The following is a 16,380-nucleotide window of genomic DNA, read 5'->3' on the forward strand; positions in this document are numbered from 1 at the left end:
TGGTCCCAACACATTCATAGTTTTCTTTGGCTGATTCTTTGTGGCAAAATTTTAACAATGAGCAGCATGTTAGGCGTCATATGACAAATGATGCTTCCTGTTTTCACTGTGGTTTTTGTCTTGAATCTATTATCCATGTTTTGAGGGATTGCACTCTTGCTGATTTTGTGTGGAACGGCTGCAATGCTCCTGATTTTGTGTCAGATTTCTTGATGTCAGATTACTGCCCAGCTGCATAGCACAGGGCTCCAACAGTGTATATGGTGAAGTTAGGAGATGTCTAAATGCAGGTCTCCAAATATCAATCATGGATGGTTATTCAAACAAGAAAAGGGCTAACCATGGAGAGTATAGGTTATTTCCTGATAGAATCTATACGATTAAAACACACACTTGTGTGGAATCTCATTAGAGTGCAATTTGTGGCAGGAAGTCATTTCTCTCACTTGTGAAACTCTATGCTTTAGACTTGGTGATATCTATTTCATGACTGCTAATTATTACACTTATTTCTGCAAGCCCTTTATCATGAATAATACAAAACAATGGAGATATTGAAGTTGGTCTATTAGGCTTGACTAATTCTGTTCTATGCTAGCGACTTGAGTCTTCTGCTTCAATCATGCCTGCCTTGAAGGTAGAGCATTTTACAAACATTCAAGTAGCTAGATATCACAAACTTGTTGATTAATGACTTGTTTTAAGTTGGAAGATTTTTATGAGCAGAACTGATCACTGTATGAACGTAAAATAATGGAAGTGAATTTTCTACCATGTTGCATTAACTATTAGGAAGTAAATAATCATCCTTTCTGTTGAACTTTAAATGTGAACCTGCTTATGATTTTTCAAAGTGGCAAGAACACTATCATTCTTGATAGTATCAATAAAATGTCTTAGACACTGGTCTATATGTAGTTATCATTGTGTTATAACTATTTATACTTGGTCGTGATTCCCTTGAAGTCATATTGGATGATAAGTCAGACTTGCCAGTTGCCAAATGCCAATGCCTTGACTTCTTGGTTCTCTATTTCTTTTCCATTTCAGACTTTTCAAGTCACATTACGTATGCCATTCCTTTTCTTTTCTTTTTTTCTCGTCAAACTCCTTGGAAACTGTATCATATTATACATTTCTCTTTCCTGTTACTGTAGTTTCCTTGATTCCCAGCCTCCAAGTTATGCTTTTGGATTTAAAAACGCGGGGAACATTGGAGGCAATTAAGATGGTAACATCTTCAAACTGTACAAAGATAAATGACGCTATCATTCTAGGTTGAAAGCTGAAACTGGTTAGAGCCAGTGAATGATATTTTCTTCTACACTTGGTAATTCTCTTGATTACTTTGAACATTTACATGCCTCAACTTAATTGTCATACTGAATGCTCTCCTATTTCACATATCATGAGTATTTCCCTCTTCTTTTTTTCGCTATTTTTTTTCACTACCTTTGACTTTCCTCGTATTAAATGAAAAAAAAGAAAAGAATTTACTACTTTTAAAGGTAAGGCTGGCTCATGCATGCCTATTCTGTCTTGGGACAACTACCTACAAATCTATCTGTGCTGGGCCAATCCAGTTGTTCCGGTCATTCCCATGCAGGATCCGCCCCCAGGTGGCACTTGCAGCAGTCCCTGGGTAATCAACATGGTCTCCTCCCGAGTATGAAGTTTCAGGTGAGCTTGTCATCTCCACAATTATAGGGTCCTGAGCAGGTGTAGGTGCTGCATCACCAAGAGGTGCCCCCCCGAGAAGATGTCGTGTCCCTCTTGTTACAGCTTCTAGAGGCCGTCTATCAAATGCCCGAAAGCTTCCTGATACCACATAGACACGGCACAAACTGAATTCATGCCTCAACTGCATTCAAGTGGACAGCCAAATAATGGTTAGTAATGTAAAATGATTGCACGTTGCATTATTAGTACATCTTTTTTAATTGCAAAAGCTAAAAGATCATAAGCACGCACACCTTTGAAGTAGCATTTCTAGACGATTCATGAACTTCAATGGCTCTATACTCATTCATCTTCCATTTGGTTTTTCTTCCACTCGGAGCTTTTCCTGTATAGAACACCATGGTTTTCTTCAATCCAATCACTCGATTATCCGATGAGTAAACATAACCAGGAGAGCCTGTGGCCTTCCAGTACCCGGTTGCTGTAGTCCGATTAGGTCGTCCTCCCCTAGCTTCTCTCGCTTGCCTGGGTGTAAAGAAGAACCACTGCTCCGTGTTGCCTCGACATAATTCTCCTGAAAGCTCTGCAACATATTGCGAGAGACAAACTAAAGTTACTTGAAGCATTTTTAACAGTCCTGTGCCATGCTTATCAGTAGTTAAAAAAGAAAAGAAGTGGATGAAAAAGATTTTTACGTGGAAGATCCCCCGGCTCGATGTCGTAGATGCTGATCTCTGGAATCACACGTTGCAGTTCTTGTCTCCTCCCTTCCAGCTTATTATGCAAGTAGAAGGAGACTAGCTCTTCTTCCGTTGGGTAGAAGCGGTAACCTAGAGGGAGTTCTTCCATTCTTGCACTTGTTGTTGTTCTTGTGTTTTGATACTCCTTTTGTTTGCCTGAGCTGTGTATACTTATATACACACACACACAGAGACACTTTGTTGATGGAAAAGAAGAAGAAGATGGATTTGCCGAGTGAAATGAGAAAAAAATGCAAAGTCTGTGATTGGTGGAAACTTCTACGCGGTTGCAATCTCGTCCAATGAAATCTCATTTGAACAAGTCAGTGCACCTTTCCTCTTCTCTATTGGCTCCCTGTCAGACAGAGTTTTCAAGGGGTGTGGGGCTTGTTTTTGCTGTGAGGAGCAGACAAACTGGTCCTTGTCCTGGAGGGCTGTCTTCGCTGTATTTTTGTACCAATACCCTTTTCCTTGTTGAATAATCAATGCACGTGTTAAGGGCACTACTGTGTTCAATTTGATCACTGTATGAACATAAGCTGCGGTCTCTTTCGATCTTACCTCGAATGCATGGTGAGGTGACGCTAACGTGAGCTTTGCTGCTAATTAAGTGAATTTTGCTGATTTTTCAAAGCTCTTTGGAGGACTTGATCATGGTCTGGTGGTTGGTTTTTTTTCCCCGAGAGGGTTCAGCTTTGAAGTGCGTTTATGATATTTGATTGTTTTTTAAAACGATTTTTGTTTTTAAATGTATTAAAATAATATTTTTATTAATTTTTAAAAATTATTTTTAACATTAGCATATTAAAACGATCTTAAAAACATTAAAAAATAATTTAAAACAAAAAAAAATAAAAAGATTAATTTTAAATTTTTCAAAAGTGTTTTTAAAATGCAAAAACAAATTAGTTTAAATTAAAAAAAAATGGTGCAAAAGTTCCAACCCAATAATAATTATTCAACAACAATAAGAAACACAAACACATGGACTAAATTATTCTTTTAAAAAGGAAGGATATAGAGCTCATTAATTCATTATATTAAGCAAGGATATAAACAAAAATTAAAGATTTGAGGCATTGCTTCCTGGAAAAACAGATAACGAACCACTACTGAGTGCTGAAGGGAATCAAATGAAAGAGACGAGAGAAAGAGAGACATTCCCAGAAAAAAGGGTTCACTTTCTTTGGCACGCCCCAAAAACTTGATTTGATGAACAAATGATATGCTTCAAAAATCCAATCGCTAGCTTTTATTTTTCTTCCATAACCTAAGACTCTATGCTCTCTCACGTCAATTTCTTGTTCTAGCCACGAGGTCACCTCGTGTGTTATATAACTTCAAATTATAGACTTTCTAGCTTGCTTGCTTTGACAACACTAAAAAGGGCAACATGGGTGCGTTAATGTGTAATATAAGCATACATGGTCTACAGCAATAGAACTTGAATATAGAGGAATGTGAGCTCAAGAGCAAAGAAGGCAGAAAGAGCAAAATTTTTCTATTTGTTTTCATCTTTTTTTTTTTTTTTTTTTTTGCAGAATAAAGCCCCTTCACCCAGACGCTATGAATGTAGAATTAATTTAAAGTTAATTAGAATTTATTCATAGCAATTCATTAAATTTGTAAAATCAATGAATATGAGAATATTAATTGGAACTGAATTAATTCCTAATAATTCATTGAATTTGCAGGATCAATGAATCTAATAAGATATAAAGAAATTGATTAATTAATTTTACATTCACTCTTAATGGTTTTAGATAATATATAAATACAATGAATAAAACCTTTTTTTTTTTTTCAATAATCCCTTGCGCGAATGAAAATTGGTTGATCAATATATGAAAATACAAGGAATCATAGAGAGAAATGAAATAGAAGATCACTGTATTAGGATGTATTAGGATATGTAGCTTTTGACTTTGAAACATTTTTAATGAAGTACTATCAAATTTACTTGGTTAATTAGTGAACGTGATGTCTCAAACTATTTAATTTTTTGTGTAAACTAGGACAATAGTACACATATAGTTCCCTTTCTAGAGTTTCTTTTTTTAGTTATCATAGTTGTTTTCATTTTGGTCCTAAACAATATTTGGTTTCATGAATACTTTAGAGAATATAGTTTTTTAAAATTAAAAAAAAAAATCACGTTTCTCACTCGTATAAGTGATCTCTCATTTAAACTATTCTACTATTCTCCATATGATAACCCAATATATGAGAATCATTAGGAGTACAATTCACCCTTATCACATTGTATTTATCACCTTTTTCATCTAGGAACAATAATAAATTATTATTTTTTAGTGCTATTGAGAATGTTATATGACTTGGTTTTTTCTTTGAACCTACATTATAGGATCTCTTGTCAGTTCGGTAAGGTTATTATCGCAACATTATTTCATCTTTAAAGGTTTTAAGTCCATTCTTTTCAATGAATTACATGCAAGCACTCTTGTAAAGCATGTAGTAAATGAATTCACAATATTTTTCTTTCACTTTATATTGTTAACGAAAGTATTTAACAATATTATATCTATAATAAATATATCTAGATTTACCATTATATATACTATATCGTGCCCTTCCAATTGCTAACTAGGAGATACATCGGACACAAAATAATAGCACTAGCTTTGACCAATATGAAATATCATCTAAGAAATTTCAAAGCCATCTGACTTCTTCTCTAACGTTATCAAAAGTAATAAACTTTAATTCCATCAAAGATTTTGCGATGCATATTTTTTTACAAGACTTTCAAGATATAATTGCCTCTCTAAGTTTGAAAATATATTCACTAGTGGATTTTGAAACCTTAGTGTCATATATTCAATTTGTATTATTATAACCCTCAGGTACCACTAAGTATCTAATATAGTGTAGTTCATAATCCTAGATGTATATCAAATATTTGAGTATCTTATTTATTGCTTTTCAATTATCCATACATAGATTATTGGTAAATATACTTAATTTGCTAATCGAGTATGCAATATATAATCTTGTGCAGTTTATAACAAACATTAAGATTTCCATCATTCAAGATTATTTATTTTATAATAAAACCCAAATATTGATAACCCAAAAGATAAGACCAACCTATTAGTGGGAAATACAAAAAAACCTAGAGAATGATGTGTTTCACATTTGTTAATAGTTGCAATGACTATTAACATTTGTATAGAAGTTATTCTCGACATATATAAGTATGTGTCAAAATATTTCACATTTTCTTGTTATTTAAATCCTTTGATAATAAATCTTTCTTTATATATATATATATATATATATATATATATATATATATATATAATGGTTTCATCAGCTTTTATCTTTCTCTTATGACCTAATGGTTTATTTTTAGGTAGAAGATCCACTAGTTTACATGGATGATTTTGAATAATAGACTCAATCTTATTATTGACTACATCTTTTCAATAGAAAGTTTAAGAATGGGACATTGTCTTGAAATAACTTCAAGATTATTTTTTTAACAAGTTAGAAAATAAGAATCATATGTTTTTTTATACAATTTTTTCCCTCTTACTCTTTCTCGACTCAATTTCATCATCTTCTTTTGGATGATGACTATTTAAGCTTGTTTAATTTTTCCTTTTAAGTAAAAGAGTTTTGTGTTTTATTCAAAGAAAATACATCTTTAAAGAATGTAAATCTCTTGATTCCACTATTACATTAGAATTAATATCCTTAATATTTGACTTACATACAAGAAATTTATATGCACTACTATGGTAAGTATATCTAATGAATATATAATCTATAGTTTTATGTCATATCTTGGTCTTCTTTGAGACAAGTATCATCAATTTTGCAATATACTCCCACACTTCAAAGTATTTTTAAAAAGGTCTTATTTAGTTTGACAATTTATATGATGCCCTTTCTAACTTATTGTGAGTTACCTTATGAAGTATATAATTGGTTGTTATAATTTTCTTTCTTCACAAGTTCTAAAGTTCTTCCAAACTTATCAACATGACATTTATTATTTTTTAGAGTTTGGTTTTTATATTCAATAATATCATTTTATTGAGGTGAATAAAAAGTCATAGTTTTAAGGATAATAATATTTTAAAAATAAAAGTCACTCATCTCCTTTCACTTATGTTTAAAGTAGTTCTTGAAGTATTTTCAAGATGATGGTACTTTTCAATAAAAGTAGCTACTTGAAAAGATTCACTTAGAACCATCTATTTAACATGAATTTCATGCACGATGAGTTTAAACTATTAAACTTGACTCATTATACTTTTTTGAATTGATCACTTTGAAGTTAAGAAATTCATCAAAAAAGAATTTGTTTTCATGTTGACATCTTTAACCTTGTACTTTTGATCCAAAGCTTCTCATAATGTCTTTCTTGATGGAACTATACACATCATAAAGTATATTGTCTAATCTATTTAGAATGTAGTTTTACGTACAAAATCACCATGCATTCATGACAGTCATGATAGTTGGATCAAATTCTTGTTTGATAGATGTAATGCATCTTTAGTTAAGAACTGTACCAAGTTCAAGATGTTGATATAGAACATCATCTTTTAACATTGCCTTTTAAAGCACAAACCTTTGAACTTCTCAAGCTTCTTATCATGCACCATAAAAGATAAAAGATGATGGTTGAATCCTCTTTGTTAAAGTAATGTTTGTTGTAGCAACATTTGCAAAATCAACATCTATATTCTCTCGAGAAGAGTTAATATTTTTCTATCATAACAATAAAAATTTTATTATTTTAAGCAATCTAATTATTCAATTAACAAAACCTCATGCAAGAAAATATATAAATAAAAGTAAGATAAAAGTGGTTTAGATTTAAGAGCATTGACAATTATTCAAAAAACATCAATTATATATTTGCATCATTATATAAAAATATAAAAAAAAATATTAAAGAAAAGATAAGTGCAAATATATAAAGTACTTGTAAAATTATAGAATTTCAGATAAAAATATGACAAGAAAAAAAGTTATTGTTGAGGATTGTACCCTTTTTTCTTATGATCAAATTGCCCATCAATAGATGCAAACGATCTCAATGCAACTTGCTTTTTAGAATTTCAACAACAATATATATTATCTCCTTTTCTTTTCTTTTCTTCTCATTCTTATAATGAACCTTCCATCCTTATTTAAATAGGAGGCTAGGGATGTAAGATTAATTAGAATTATTCATTAAATTTACAATATATATATATATATATATATATATATATATAATTAGAATTATTCATTAAATTTACAATATATATATATATATATATATATATATATATATTGTAAATTTAATTCTAATTAATCTTATATACATAGTGCATGTCATTTATCTAGTTGAAATTATTATGTAATTTTTTTTCACACCAATCAAATATTTTAATACTCCATCCTTCCATTTATTTTTTCTTATATCTCTTATGCATCTTCAGCCTTAAATTTAAGGGTTGTGATAAAATGTTATAATCAGCTGAATTACATGCGACTTTAAAACATTAAAGAAAAGCTTTATATCCATCTATGTAAAATTATATCTACTTCGATCAATTGATTCAGTTTATAATGTTTTGCGCTTCGTTTACTTCCTCTATTTGGCATTTCTAGTTGTACAAAAAAAAATCAATATTTTCTAGAATTAATCTTAATTCATTTGAATTTTAGAAAGAGATAATTTTAGAGTGTTAATAGTGTTGAAAAAAATGATTTTGATATGATATGGTATGATATATATATATATATATATATATATATATAAGATTAATTAGAATTATATATATATATATATATATATCATACCATATCATATCAAAATCATTTTTTTCAACACTATTAACACTCTAAAATTATCTCTTTCTAAAATTCAAATGAATTAAGATTAATTCTAGAAAATATTGATTTTTTTTTGTACAACTAGAAATGCCAAATAGAGGAAGTAAACGAAGCGCAAAACATTATAAACTGAATCAATTGATCGAAGTAGATATAATTTTACATAGATGGATATAAAGCTTTTCTTTAATGTTTTAAAGTCGCATGTAATTCAGCTGATTATAACATTTTATCACAACCCTTAAATTTAAGGCTGAAGATGCATAAGAGATATAAGAAAAAATAAATGGAAGGATGGAGTATTAAAATATTTGATTGGTGTGAAAAAAAATTACATAATAATTTCAACTAGATAAATGACATGCACTATGTTGCGAGCCAGGTTATTTTATGCCAATGTAAGAAAAATATTCATGTAATATCAATGCTTTTAAATGAGTAATAAAAATCTAAGAATTTAGTAACCGAAAGATATCGCACATGTTGTCATAGCAATGACTTAAAAAGAAAATAAAAACAAAACATAATGAATTGAATATCCCATGCTTACTCTAACACAATTAATTTAATTTAATTAAAAAATAGAACTCCCTTTGAAAAAGCTAGATTTGAGTTTACTATTGTAACTTTCAAAACCATATAAAAAATCCCATAAAAAATGAAAAAAAAATAACAATAAAATATTGGTGGATGAAACAAAAAAAAAAACTTAAAAAAAGAAGAAGATAAAAACCAAATAAAACCAAGTCCGAGTGACTCTTGTAAATATGGATTAATTTCTTAAACATGCAACTTGTTAAATTGTAGACTTGAGATAAATTAAGAAGCTCAATATCCACTATATTAAATATCAGATGATGAAATCAATAAATTTAATTTGATTAAAAAACAAATTCTTTTTTAAAAAAAAAGTAAATTTAACAAAGATGAAAGAAAAACAATCCAAGACAATCCTTGTTATTTTTTTTTAAAAAAAGATAAATCCTATAGACAATGAATAAAAATAATATTGGAGAATGAAATCATAAAAAAAAAAAAAAGCAAGCCTGAGTGAATATTGTAAACTCGGGTTGAACTCTAAAACTCACAATTCATTAAATTCCCGACCTGAACTCAACCCAGAAACTCAATACCTAAAAAATTAAATATTAGAGGATAAAATTAATTAATTTAATTTAAAAATAAAATTCCTTCAGAACAACTACATTTAATAAATAAAAAAACTGAGACAACCCTTATTATATTTAAGATGAATAAAACATTTCATAAAAGGATAAAATAAAACTTAGATAAAAAAGAAAAGAAAAAACCCAAAGAAGCAGCTGTCAACTTCGTAGATTGGAGGATTAATATTTAATAGTGTTAGCTCTAAAGAGTATCAGACATGGCTAAAAAGGATTGACATTTAAAGTCTATTTGGCCCTGACTAAGTTGTTGTGCTGTCATATTAAGTACATTAAACTGTTCAATAATAAAATGATATGTTGTGTCGTCAGCAAAATCACCTAACCGTTTGAAATTACTCTTTAGGACATAATTATATATAGATATAAAACATGCAATTTTTGTGATTTAAGATTCTTTAATGTTATTTTTTCTTCTGCATGACATCTCAAAAAAAAAACATCACTTAAAAAATAAACCAAGAAAAAAATTTAAATTAACCGATTAAAAAATCCAAAATAATTTTTGGTTCGGTTTCAATTTCAAATGTCTAAAACTGATTGAATCAAATTAATTTAACCATAACTCTAAAAAAATAAAAGAGATTATAAATAATCTCTAATCTAAACCAACACATGCATCCCTCTTTTTTTTCTTTGTCTCTCTTCTCTTCTCGCAGCCCCTTTTTTTCTCTATATCTCTCATCTCACCAAGTTTATCCTCGCATCTTTTCTTCTTCATCATATTCTCTTCTTTTCCCGGCAACAAATTCATGAACTTCACCATTTACTTCAATCAAACTATATCATTATGGGTAGATCTGTTTTCCTTTCAATCTTGATGGATCTCTAATTTCTATTTTCCTTGATATTTTATGGGTTTTTGTTTTTTTTTATTAAGTTATAATTTGCAACTCTAGTTTTGCTTGTATTTTAACTAGAATTCAATCATGTTTTGGTCATGTAAATTAGAACAAGTTCTTGAACAATAGAAGCAAGATTTGATTCTTGGTTTTACTGGTTTTTGAACAACAAAAATCGGACCGGACCGGACCGAAACCAGTCGATTTAAACCGGTTTCGGTTTTAAATTTTTAAAAATTATAATGTTGGTTTTGTTAATTTTTTCATGTGAAAACCGAACTGAACCGAACAAAAAATGATCATATCCCTGTAAGATGATATATATAAAAAGAGAAATATTAGAAAAAAAAAAATATATATATATATATATATGAGAAAGTCATTTATATTAGTTATTTTGTAGTGAAGGGTAAAGCTGATTTTTTTCAAAAAACTAGAAGGATAACTTCAGAAAACCCTAAACTACGAGGGTAGAAGTGAAACATCAATGAACTTCTTCGTATCATTTTAATGTGGCAAGATTTGCACTTCCTTTGAGTAATTTGTTCAAGACTTCGATCGGGTGTGTGTGTAGAGATTGAAACACGCAAAGCAATCTTGAAAACGAGGATTCACGAGGACTGGTGAAACGGTAGAGCCAGCCAGTGATTGGGTGTCGTATTGACCGGAAGATTAAGCTTGTAACGATCTATACGGCGAAAAGCAGTACAAGAGTTGGTCAGATTGCAAGTATCAAACTGACTTGCAAATGTTGCTATAAAGACTAAGGAGATCATGATGCAATCTATGAACTTGGCTGACTTTTATAGCGGGTAATTGAGAGTATAATAATGAATGTTTTTTAAAGTATTTTTTATTTGAAAATACATAAAATTATTGTTTTTATTTTCAAAAAAAAAAAAAAATAAACAGTTTCGAAAAGACCCCCACCGAAATGAATAAATTAATTGGATATTGACAAGGATGCGATGACTATGAAAGGTCTAATACAAGTCTTTGAAGTTGGATAGGCCAAGAAGCAACAATTAGATCAAAATAGAGATGATTTTTCTATGCTAACCAAAAAGAATCCGTCAAAATACTAGATGATAATAGGGACGTCACTGGTTATTTATACAGACAATTGGCAAGGACTGGTTGGGAAAGATTGCATGCGCGCAGGCGCTTGCTAGGATTTTACTAAAATGGTTTAAAATTATCAACATGTACTAAATTGATTTTATTATATTTATCCCATATATATATATAAAATTAAAAGGCATCAATGTTTTACTATTGAGTGAATTATTATAAACTTTAAGTGCTTTCACTGTAAATTGCACTGTTTGGTACTGTAACACGAATTATTGTAAATTGTGAGTGATTTCACTATAAATTGCATTGTTTGATAGGGCATAGTAATGCTACAAACCCCAAACACCAAGTTGCAGACCTGTTCTCTTGGGTCAACAAACCCCACAACAAAGAATAATAAATTTGTTTCGTTGGGCATGGTAAGGCTGCAAACCCCAGCTGTAGACCCGCCTTCTAGGGTCTCTTTTAGCTTGAACCTGGGTTCTGCACACCGTCCTCCATATAAGAAAATTAAAAAAAAATAACAATTATTATTATTATTATTATTATTAGTTAATATTAAAAAAAAAAACATTATTACCATAAAAACTTTGATCAAACAAGTTTAATATTATTATTAATATGATAAATATTATTATATTTATTATAATTAAAAGTATTAATATTTAGAATATTTTTATTGTGATATAAATATTATGATTTTTATTATAATTAATATTATTAATATTAAAAATATAGTTATTTTTATTATAAATATTATAATATTAGATTATAACTAATATTATTCATATAATAATTAATAAATTTGTAGAAAATATTATAAATATTGAAAAGAAAAAAATAGATTTTATTTGTAGGGTAAAATTAAAAATTAATATTACTATTATTGTTGTTGTTATAGTCATTAGCAAAAAAATTTTAAAAAAAATAATTATTGCAATCAAAGAAAAACCATAATTTTTTTAAAAAAGATTGAAAAATATAAGAACTTGAATATAGACACCCTCCTAAGACTGCTAAGCTTGCCCGAGGGGCTAGGCCATACTTGCATGCCTAGCCGCAGCCCCGGACTGCAGATACCCGGCGCTGGTTCTGCCCAAACTTAGGCATTAGGGACTGGTTTGCACGCCTTGTTGCAGACCTAGGCAAGCGGGTCTGTAGGCCCGTGCAACTGGCTACAGACATGGGCGAGTAGGTTTGCAAGCCCGCGCCTCAAGGTTTGTAGACCCATCAAAGAAAAACCATACATTTAAAAAGAAAGATTAAAAAATATAAGAACTTGGGTAGACATGTTAAATATTATTATTAATATTATAAATATTATTAAATTTACAATAAATATTATTACTATATATTAAAAAAAAACATAGATTTTATTTTAAAGGTGAATCAATCATTATTATTATTAACTTGGGTCATGCATCACCTTCCAGACCCAAGAAACTTGGGGCTGGAAAGGTGCACCTAACCTAAATTGCTTGAGAGTAGCAAGAACATAGACTGAAGTCCCTTAAGTCTTGCAGCACCGCTTGATCCAAGACACTTGAATTAGGCTTCCGAATCCAAGGGAAATGGAATTGACGTCTTGACCCAAGTCTAATAGGTTTGGCGTTGCAACCACACCCAGGGCTCAAAGGGCCCAAAGCTCTTAGTTTGGTATTGCAACAAGACCCACTTAAACATAAATATTATTATTTTGACTATAATTATTATTATTAGTATAATAATTAATATATTTGAAAAAATATTATTAATATTGAAAAACAATAATAGCTTTGATTTGAAGGGTAAAATTAAGAATTGTTATTATTGTTGTTGGTGTTATTATCATTAGTAAATTGAAAAAAAAATTATTACCATCAAAGAAAAACCATATATTTTTTAAAAAAAGATTAAAAAATATAAGAACTTGGACATGTAAGTTAAATATTATTATTATTATTATAAATATTATTAAATTCATCATTATTATTAAATTTACAATAAAATTATTACTATAAAAAATATAGATTTTAATTTTAAAGATAAAATTTATTATTATTATTATTATTATTAATTTAGGTCTGGCATTCCTTTTCAAACCTAAAAATCTTGAGGTTGGAAAAATATACTTAACTCAAATTGCTTGGAAGTGATAAAAATATAAACCCAAATTTTTTAAATCTTGTATTATCACCTGACCCAAATCACTTGGGCCAGACGTCTGGACTTAAAAGCATCGAGTTGGTCCGTGCCAAAAATAAAAAGGGTCATGAATCCCTTTTGTTCGAGAAATCCCTTTTTAATTTTTATCATATCTTGAGAGCTGGTCTCAAAAGTTTTGTACGTAAACCTTTTAGTTGAAAGAGAAATAAATGAGATAAGACAACAACTCAGGATTCAGATTAATGATTTGAAGACTTTTGATATAATTCCTTTTTTATCCTTTTGTTTTCTAGTTTTTTGTTGGGATTTTGTTACTGAAAATAAAATGTTAACAGGATAACAAGGAGGTTAGCTAGAAGCCTATAATTTATCAAGTTTTAGGAGGCTATCTAACAGGTAACAAGGGATTATCGAGGATTTTATTTCTAGAAAGCTAACCCATGTTTTGAACCGGTGATTTCTTACGTTTGAAAATGTGGTTATATTCATGTTTTTTTTTTTTAAATATTTTTTTATAAATTTTAAATCGTTTTAATACATTGATTTTAAAAATAATTTAAAAAAATAAAAAAAAAATATTATTTTAATCCATAACTACACTTCAGACATTTATGCAAAACACATCTTGGTACAAATTTTACCATTTGTTACTAAATTTAGAAGATGATTGGAAGTATGATAATAGTAATTTTTTAAAATATTTTTATTTAAAAAAGATTAAAATAATATTTTTTTTTATTTTGTAAAATTTAGTTTTTACATTAAAACCATTCAAAAACATTATTTTAAAGCAATTTTGACAAAAAATAAATATTAAAAATCACTCCCAAACACCTCGTTCTAGCAAAACACAGGAGCTTACTTGCATGTAAGAATGAACACTACCTCAAACCTATACAGTTACTACTAACATAAGCAGCTAATATATGTTGGTTGAGATGCTTACAGATACTAATATCACCAGAAGATGAGCAAGTGCATGCTTATGTTATTGAGAGGAATCGACGTCTCGAGCTTACGGCTGAAGACGTCTCTGTGCTTGAGAGATCAAATCAATATCTACTCTAATTAAAAACAATTAGGTATCAGGTATGCATTATTGGATATTTTCAATGTTGAAGCTCTTAATAACATATATAGAGAGAGCAAATAAAATACAAAAGTGGCATAAATCTAAAATGCTCCAACATCGTCCGAAGCATCAGCTTATGATACACACCTCTAGGAGAAATTAATAATAAAAGCACACCTACAGTAGAGATAATAAAAGCTTGCAGAAATGATCGATCTCCACACTTGTAGCCATAGATAGACACCTACAGTAGAGATAATAAAAGCTTGCAGAAATGATCGACCTCCACACTTGTAGCCATAGATAGACACCTACAGTAGAGATAATAAAAGCTTGCAGAAATGATCGATCTCCACACTTGTAGCCATAGATAGACACCTACAGTAGAGATAATAAAAGCTTGCAGAAACGATCGATCTCCACACTTGTAGCCATAGATATTAGCACACCTATATATATATAATTCCTTGTACATCACAATATTAAAGACGGAACTAGACAGCTAGAACAACAATCAAGGGATGCCGATGATGGGAATGAAAGGAACGTAGTAGCTTGATGGTGCAAGGCCCCATTCCCTCGGAAGAGGCAGGTCAACTGTTTTGGATGAACCGAACTGGTTTGAGACTCCACATTTTCCACCTCCTGCAGAACATGTGGAGGAGAAGGCAAGAGGAGTGGAGATGGTGTACGAGTTAGAATCTTGGGTTTGAACGATCTTGGACACCATGTTTTGTCTTGAGACATAGAGCTGACTCGGACCACCGAGAAGCTTAGCTAGGCAAACCGGAGGAGTTGCTGCCGTTGAGGTGCGTGGAGGAAGCTTAACTTCAAAGGAGCCGTCGCTCTGTGTGGTTGTTGTGGCCAACTTTCTCACTTTGTCACACTTCACTCCAACCTTAATCTCTGAAAATTAATACAAGTAGGAAATCGAATCAGAAACATGAGACTTGAAGAACATGAACATGTTAGGGTTGGGACGACAGACCTGAGTAGTCATAATGGCCACCGCAGTCAAGGCAAGACACTTTGCCTTTAAGAACTTGACATGTTGAGAGCTGAATCCCTGAGAGAGCCACTGCAAGAAGCAATACTATAGTGAGTGGATGAAACGCCATTGAAGAAAGCTTATATGAGAAGATAGAGTGAATCTTGCAGCCTATAAATAAACCGAGGGACAGGCAGGGGAAACCATATTCAATGAAGGGCCCCCAAACCACAGTAAGTAGTTGGTGTTGATAAATTGTGCAATTTATTTCACTTCCCTACTTCCCGTGAAAAACTTACGATGGAAGGTCAAAAGATTCTTTGTATCTTGCAATATCCGATGGAAACAAGTTCTGACATTAATTTAAAGAACCGAAGACTACATTGTTAGTTTTAATAATTGATGATGTTATAAAGTTAAGATTTATGTTGTTGGATAATAGATGAATTATTTATTCCTTGTAATCTGATTTATTCGTGAGTGGTAGTTTAATACTTTAATGTGGAAAATCAAGTAGATGTAAAAATTCATTTTTAATAGATACAATGACTTTTATATACTTAAATAAATATCTTTGTAGAAAAAAAATAAATGATATTTAAAAAAAAATACTTGAAAAATATATATGCAAATATGTAGAGAATTGAAAGTTTATGAATATTTTACGTAGATGATTTGCGTGGTACTTATAACATATAAATCTTGTCTTTTTGCTTGAGTAGATGGGCTAAAGTGTAATTTCATCCTTATAAATTAATGTTGTTAGTCATTAGTTATATTACACTCAAATATATTAATA

At 30.2% G+C, this 16,380-nt stretch overlaps 2 protein-coding genes and 1 long non-coding RNA gene across 3 annotated transcripts; 1 reads left to right on the plus strand and 2 right to left on the minus strand.

Moving 5' to 3' along the window:
- Positions 1-1,278: 1,278 nt before the first annotated feature.
- LOC118053821 (NAC domain-containing protein 90) lies at positions 1,279-2,529 on the minus strand. The gene is made up of 3 exons (XM_035065202.2): positions 2,376-2,529; positions 1,974-2,263; positions 1,279-1,861 (listed from the first exon to the last, which is right to left on the minus strand). The coding sequence occupies exons 1-3, from the start codon at positions 2,527-2,529 to the stop codon at positions 1,553-1,555; spliced, it is 753 nt and encodes a 250-aa protein (XP_034921093.1). The 3' UTR covers positions 1,279-1,552.
- Positions 1,748-3,046, plus strand: LOC140955953 (uncharacterized). The gene is made up of 2 exons (XR_012170750.1): positions 1,748-1,889; positions 2,074-3,046. It is a non-coding gene; the product is annotated as an uncharacterized lncRNA (long non-coding RNA).
- An 11,625-nt stretch (positions 3,047-14,671) lies between these two features.
- Positions 14,672-15,742, minus strand: LOC118053819 (uncharacterized). Its single transcript, XM_035065200.2, has 2 exons — positions 15,582-15,742; positions 14,672-15,499 (listed from the first exon to the last, which is right to left on the minus strand). Exons 1-2 carry the CDS (start codon positions 15,709-15,711, stop codon positions 15,108-15,110), a joined length of 522 nt encoding a protein of 173 aa, XP_034921091.1. The 5' UTR covers positions 15,712-15,742; the 3' UTR covers positions 14,672-15,107.
- Positions 15,743-16,380: the final 638 nt, after the last annotated feature.

Source organism: Populus alba, chromosome 9 (genome assembly GCF_005239225.2).
Source record: "Populus alba chromosome 9, ASM523922v2, whole genome shotgun sequence".
In the NCBI taxonomy this organism is placed as follows: domain Eukaryota; kingdom Viridiplantae; phylum Streptophyta; class Magnoliopsida; order Malpighiales; family Salicaceae; genus Populus; species Populus alba.

Coding starts and splice junctions, on each gene's coding strand:
- LOC118053819 (XM_035065200.2), bottom strand. CDS start 15,711: ATGGCGTTTCATCCACTCACTATAGTATTGCTTCTTGCAGTGGCTCTC. Junction 15,500..15,581: donor TGGCCATTATGACTACTCAG/GTCTGTCGTCCC, acceptor ATTAATTTTCAG/AGATTAAGGTTGGAGTGAAG.
- LOC118053821 (XM_035065202.2), bottom strand. CDS start 2,529: ATGGAAGAACTCCCTCTAGGTTACCGCTTCTACCCAACGGAAGAAGAG. Junction 2,264..2,375: donor CGAGCCGGGGGATCTTCCAC/GTAAAAATCTTT, acceptor AATATGTTGCAG/AGCTTTCAGGAGAATTATGT. Junction 1,862..1,973: donor CTAGAAATGCTACTTCAAAG/GTGTGCGTGCTT, acceptor ACTTGAATGCAG/TTGAGGCATGAATTCAGTTT.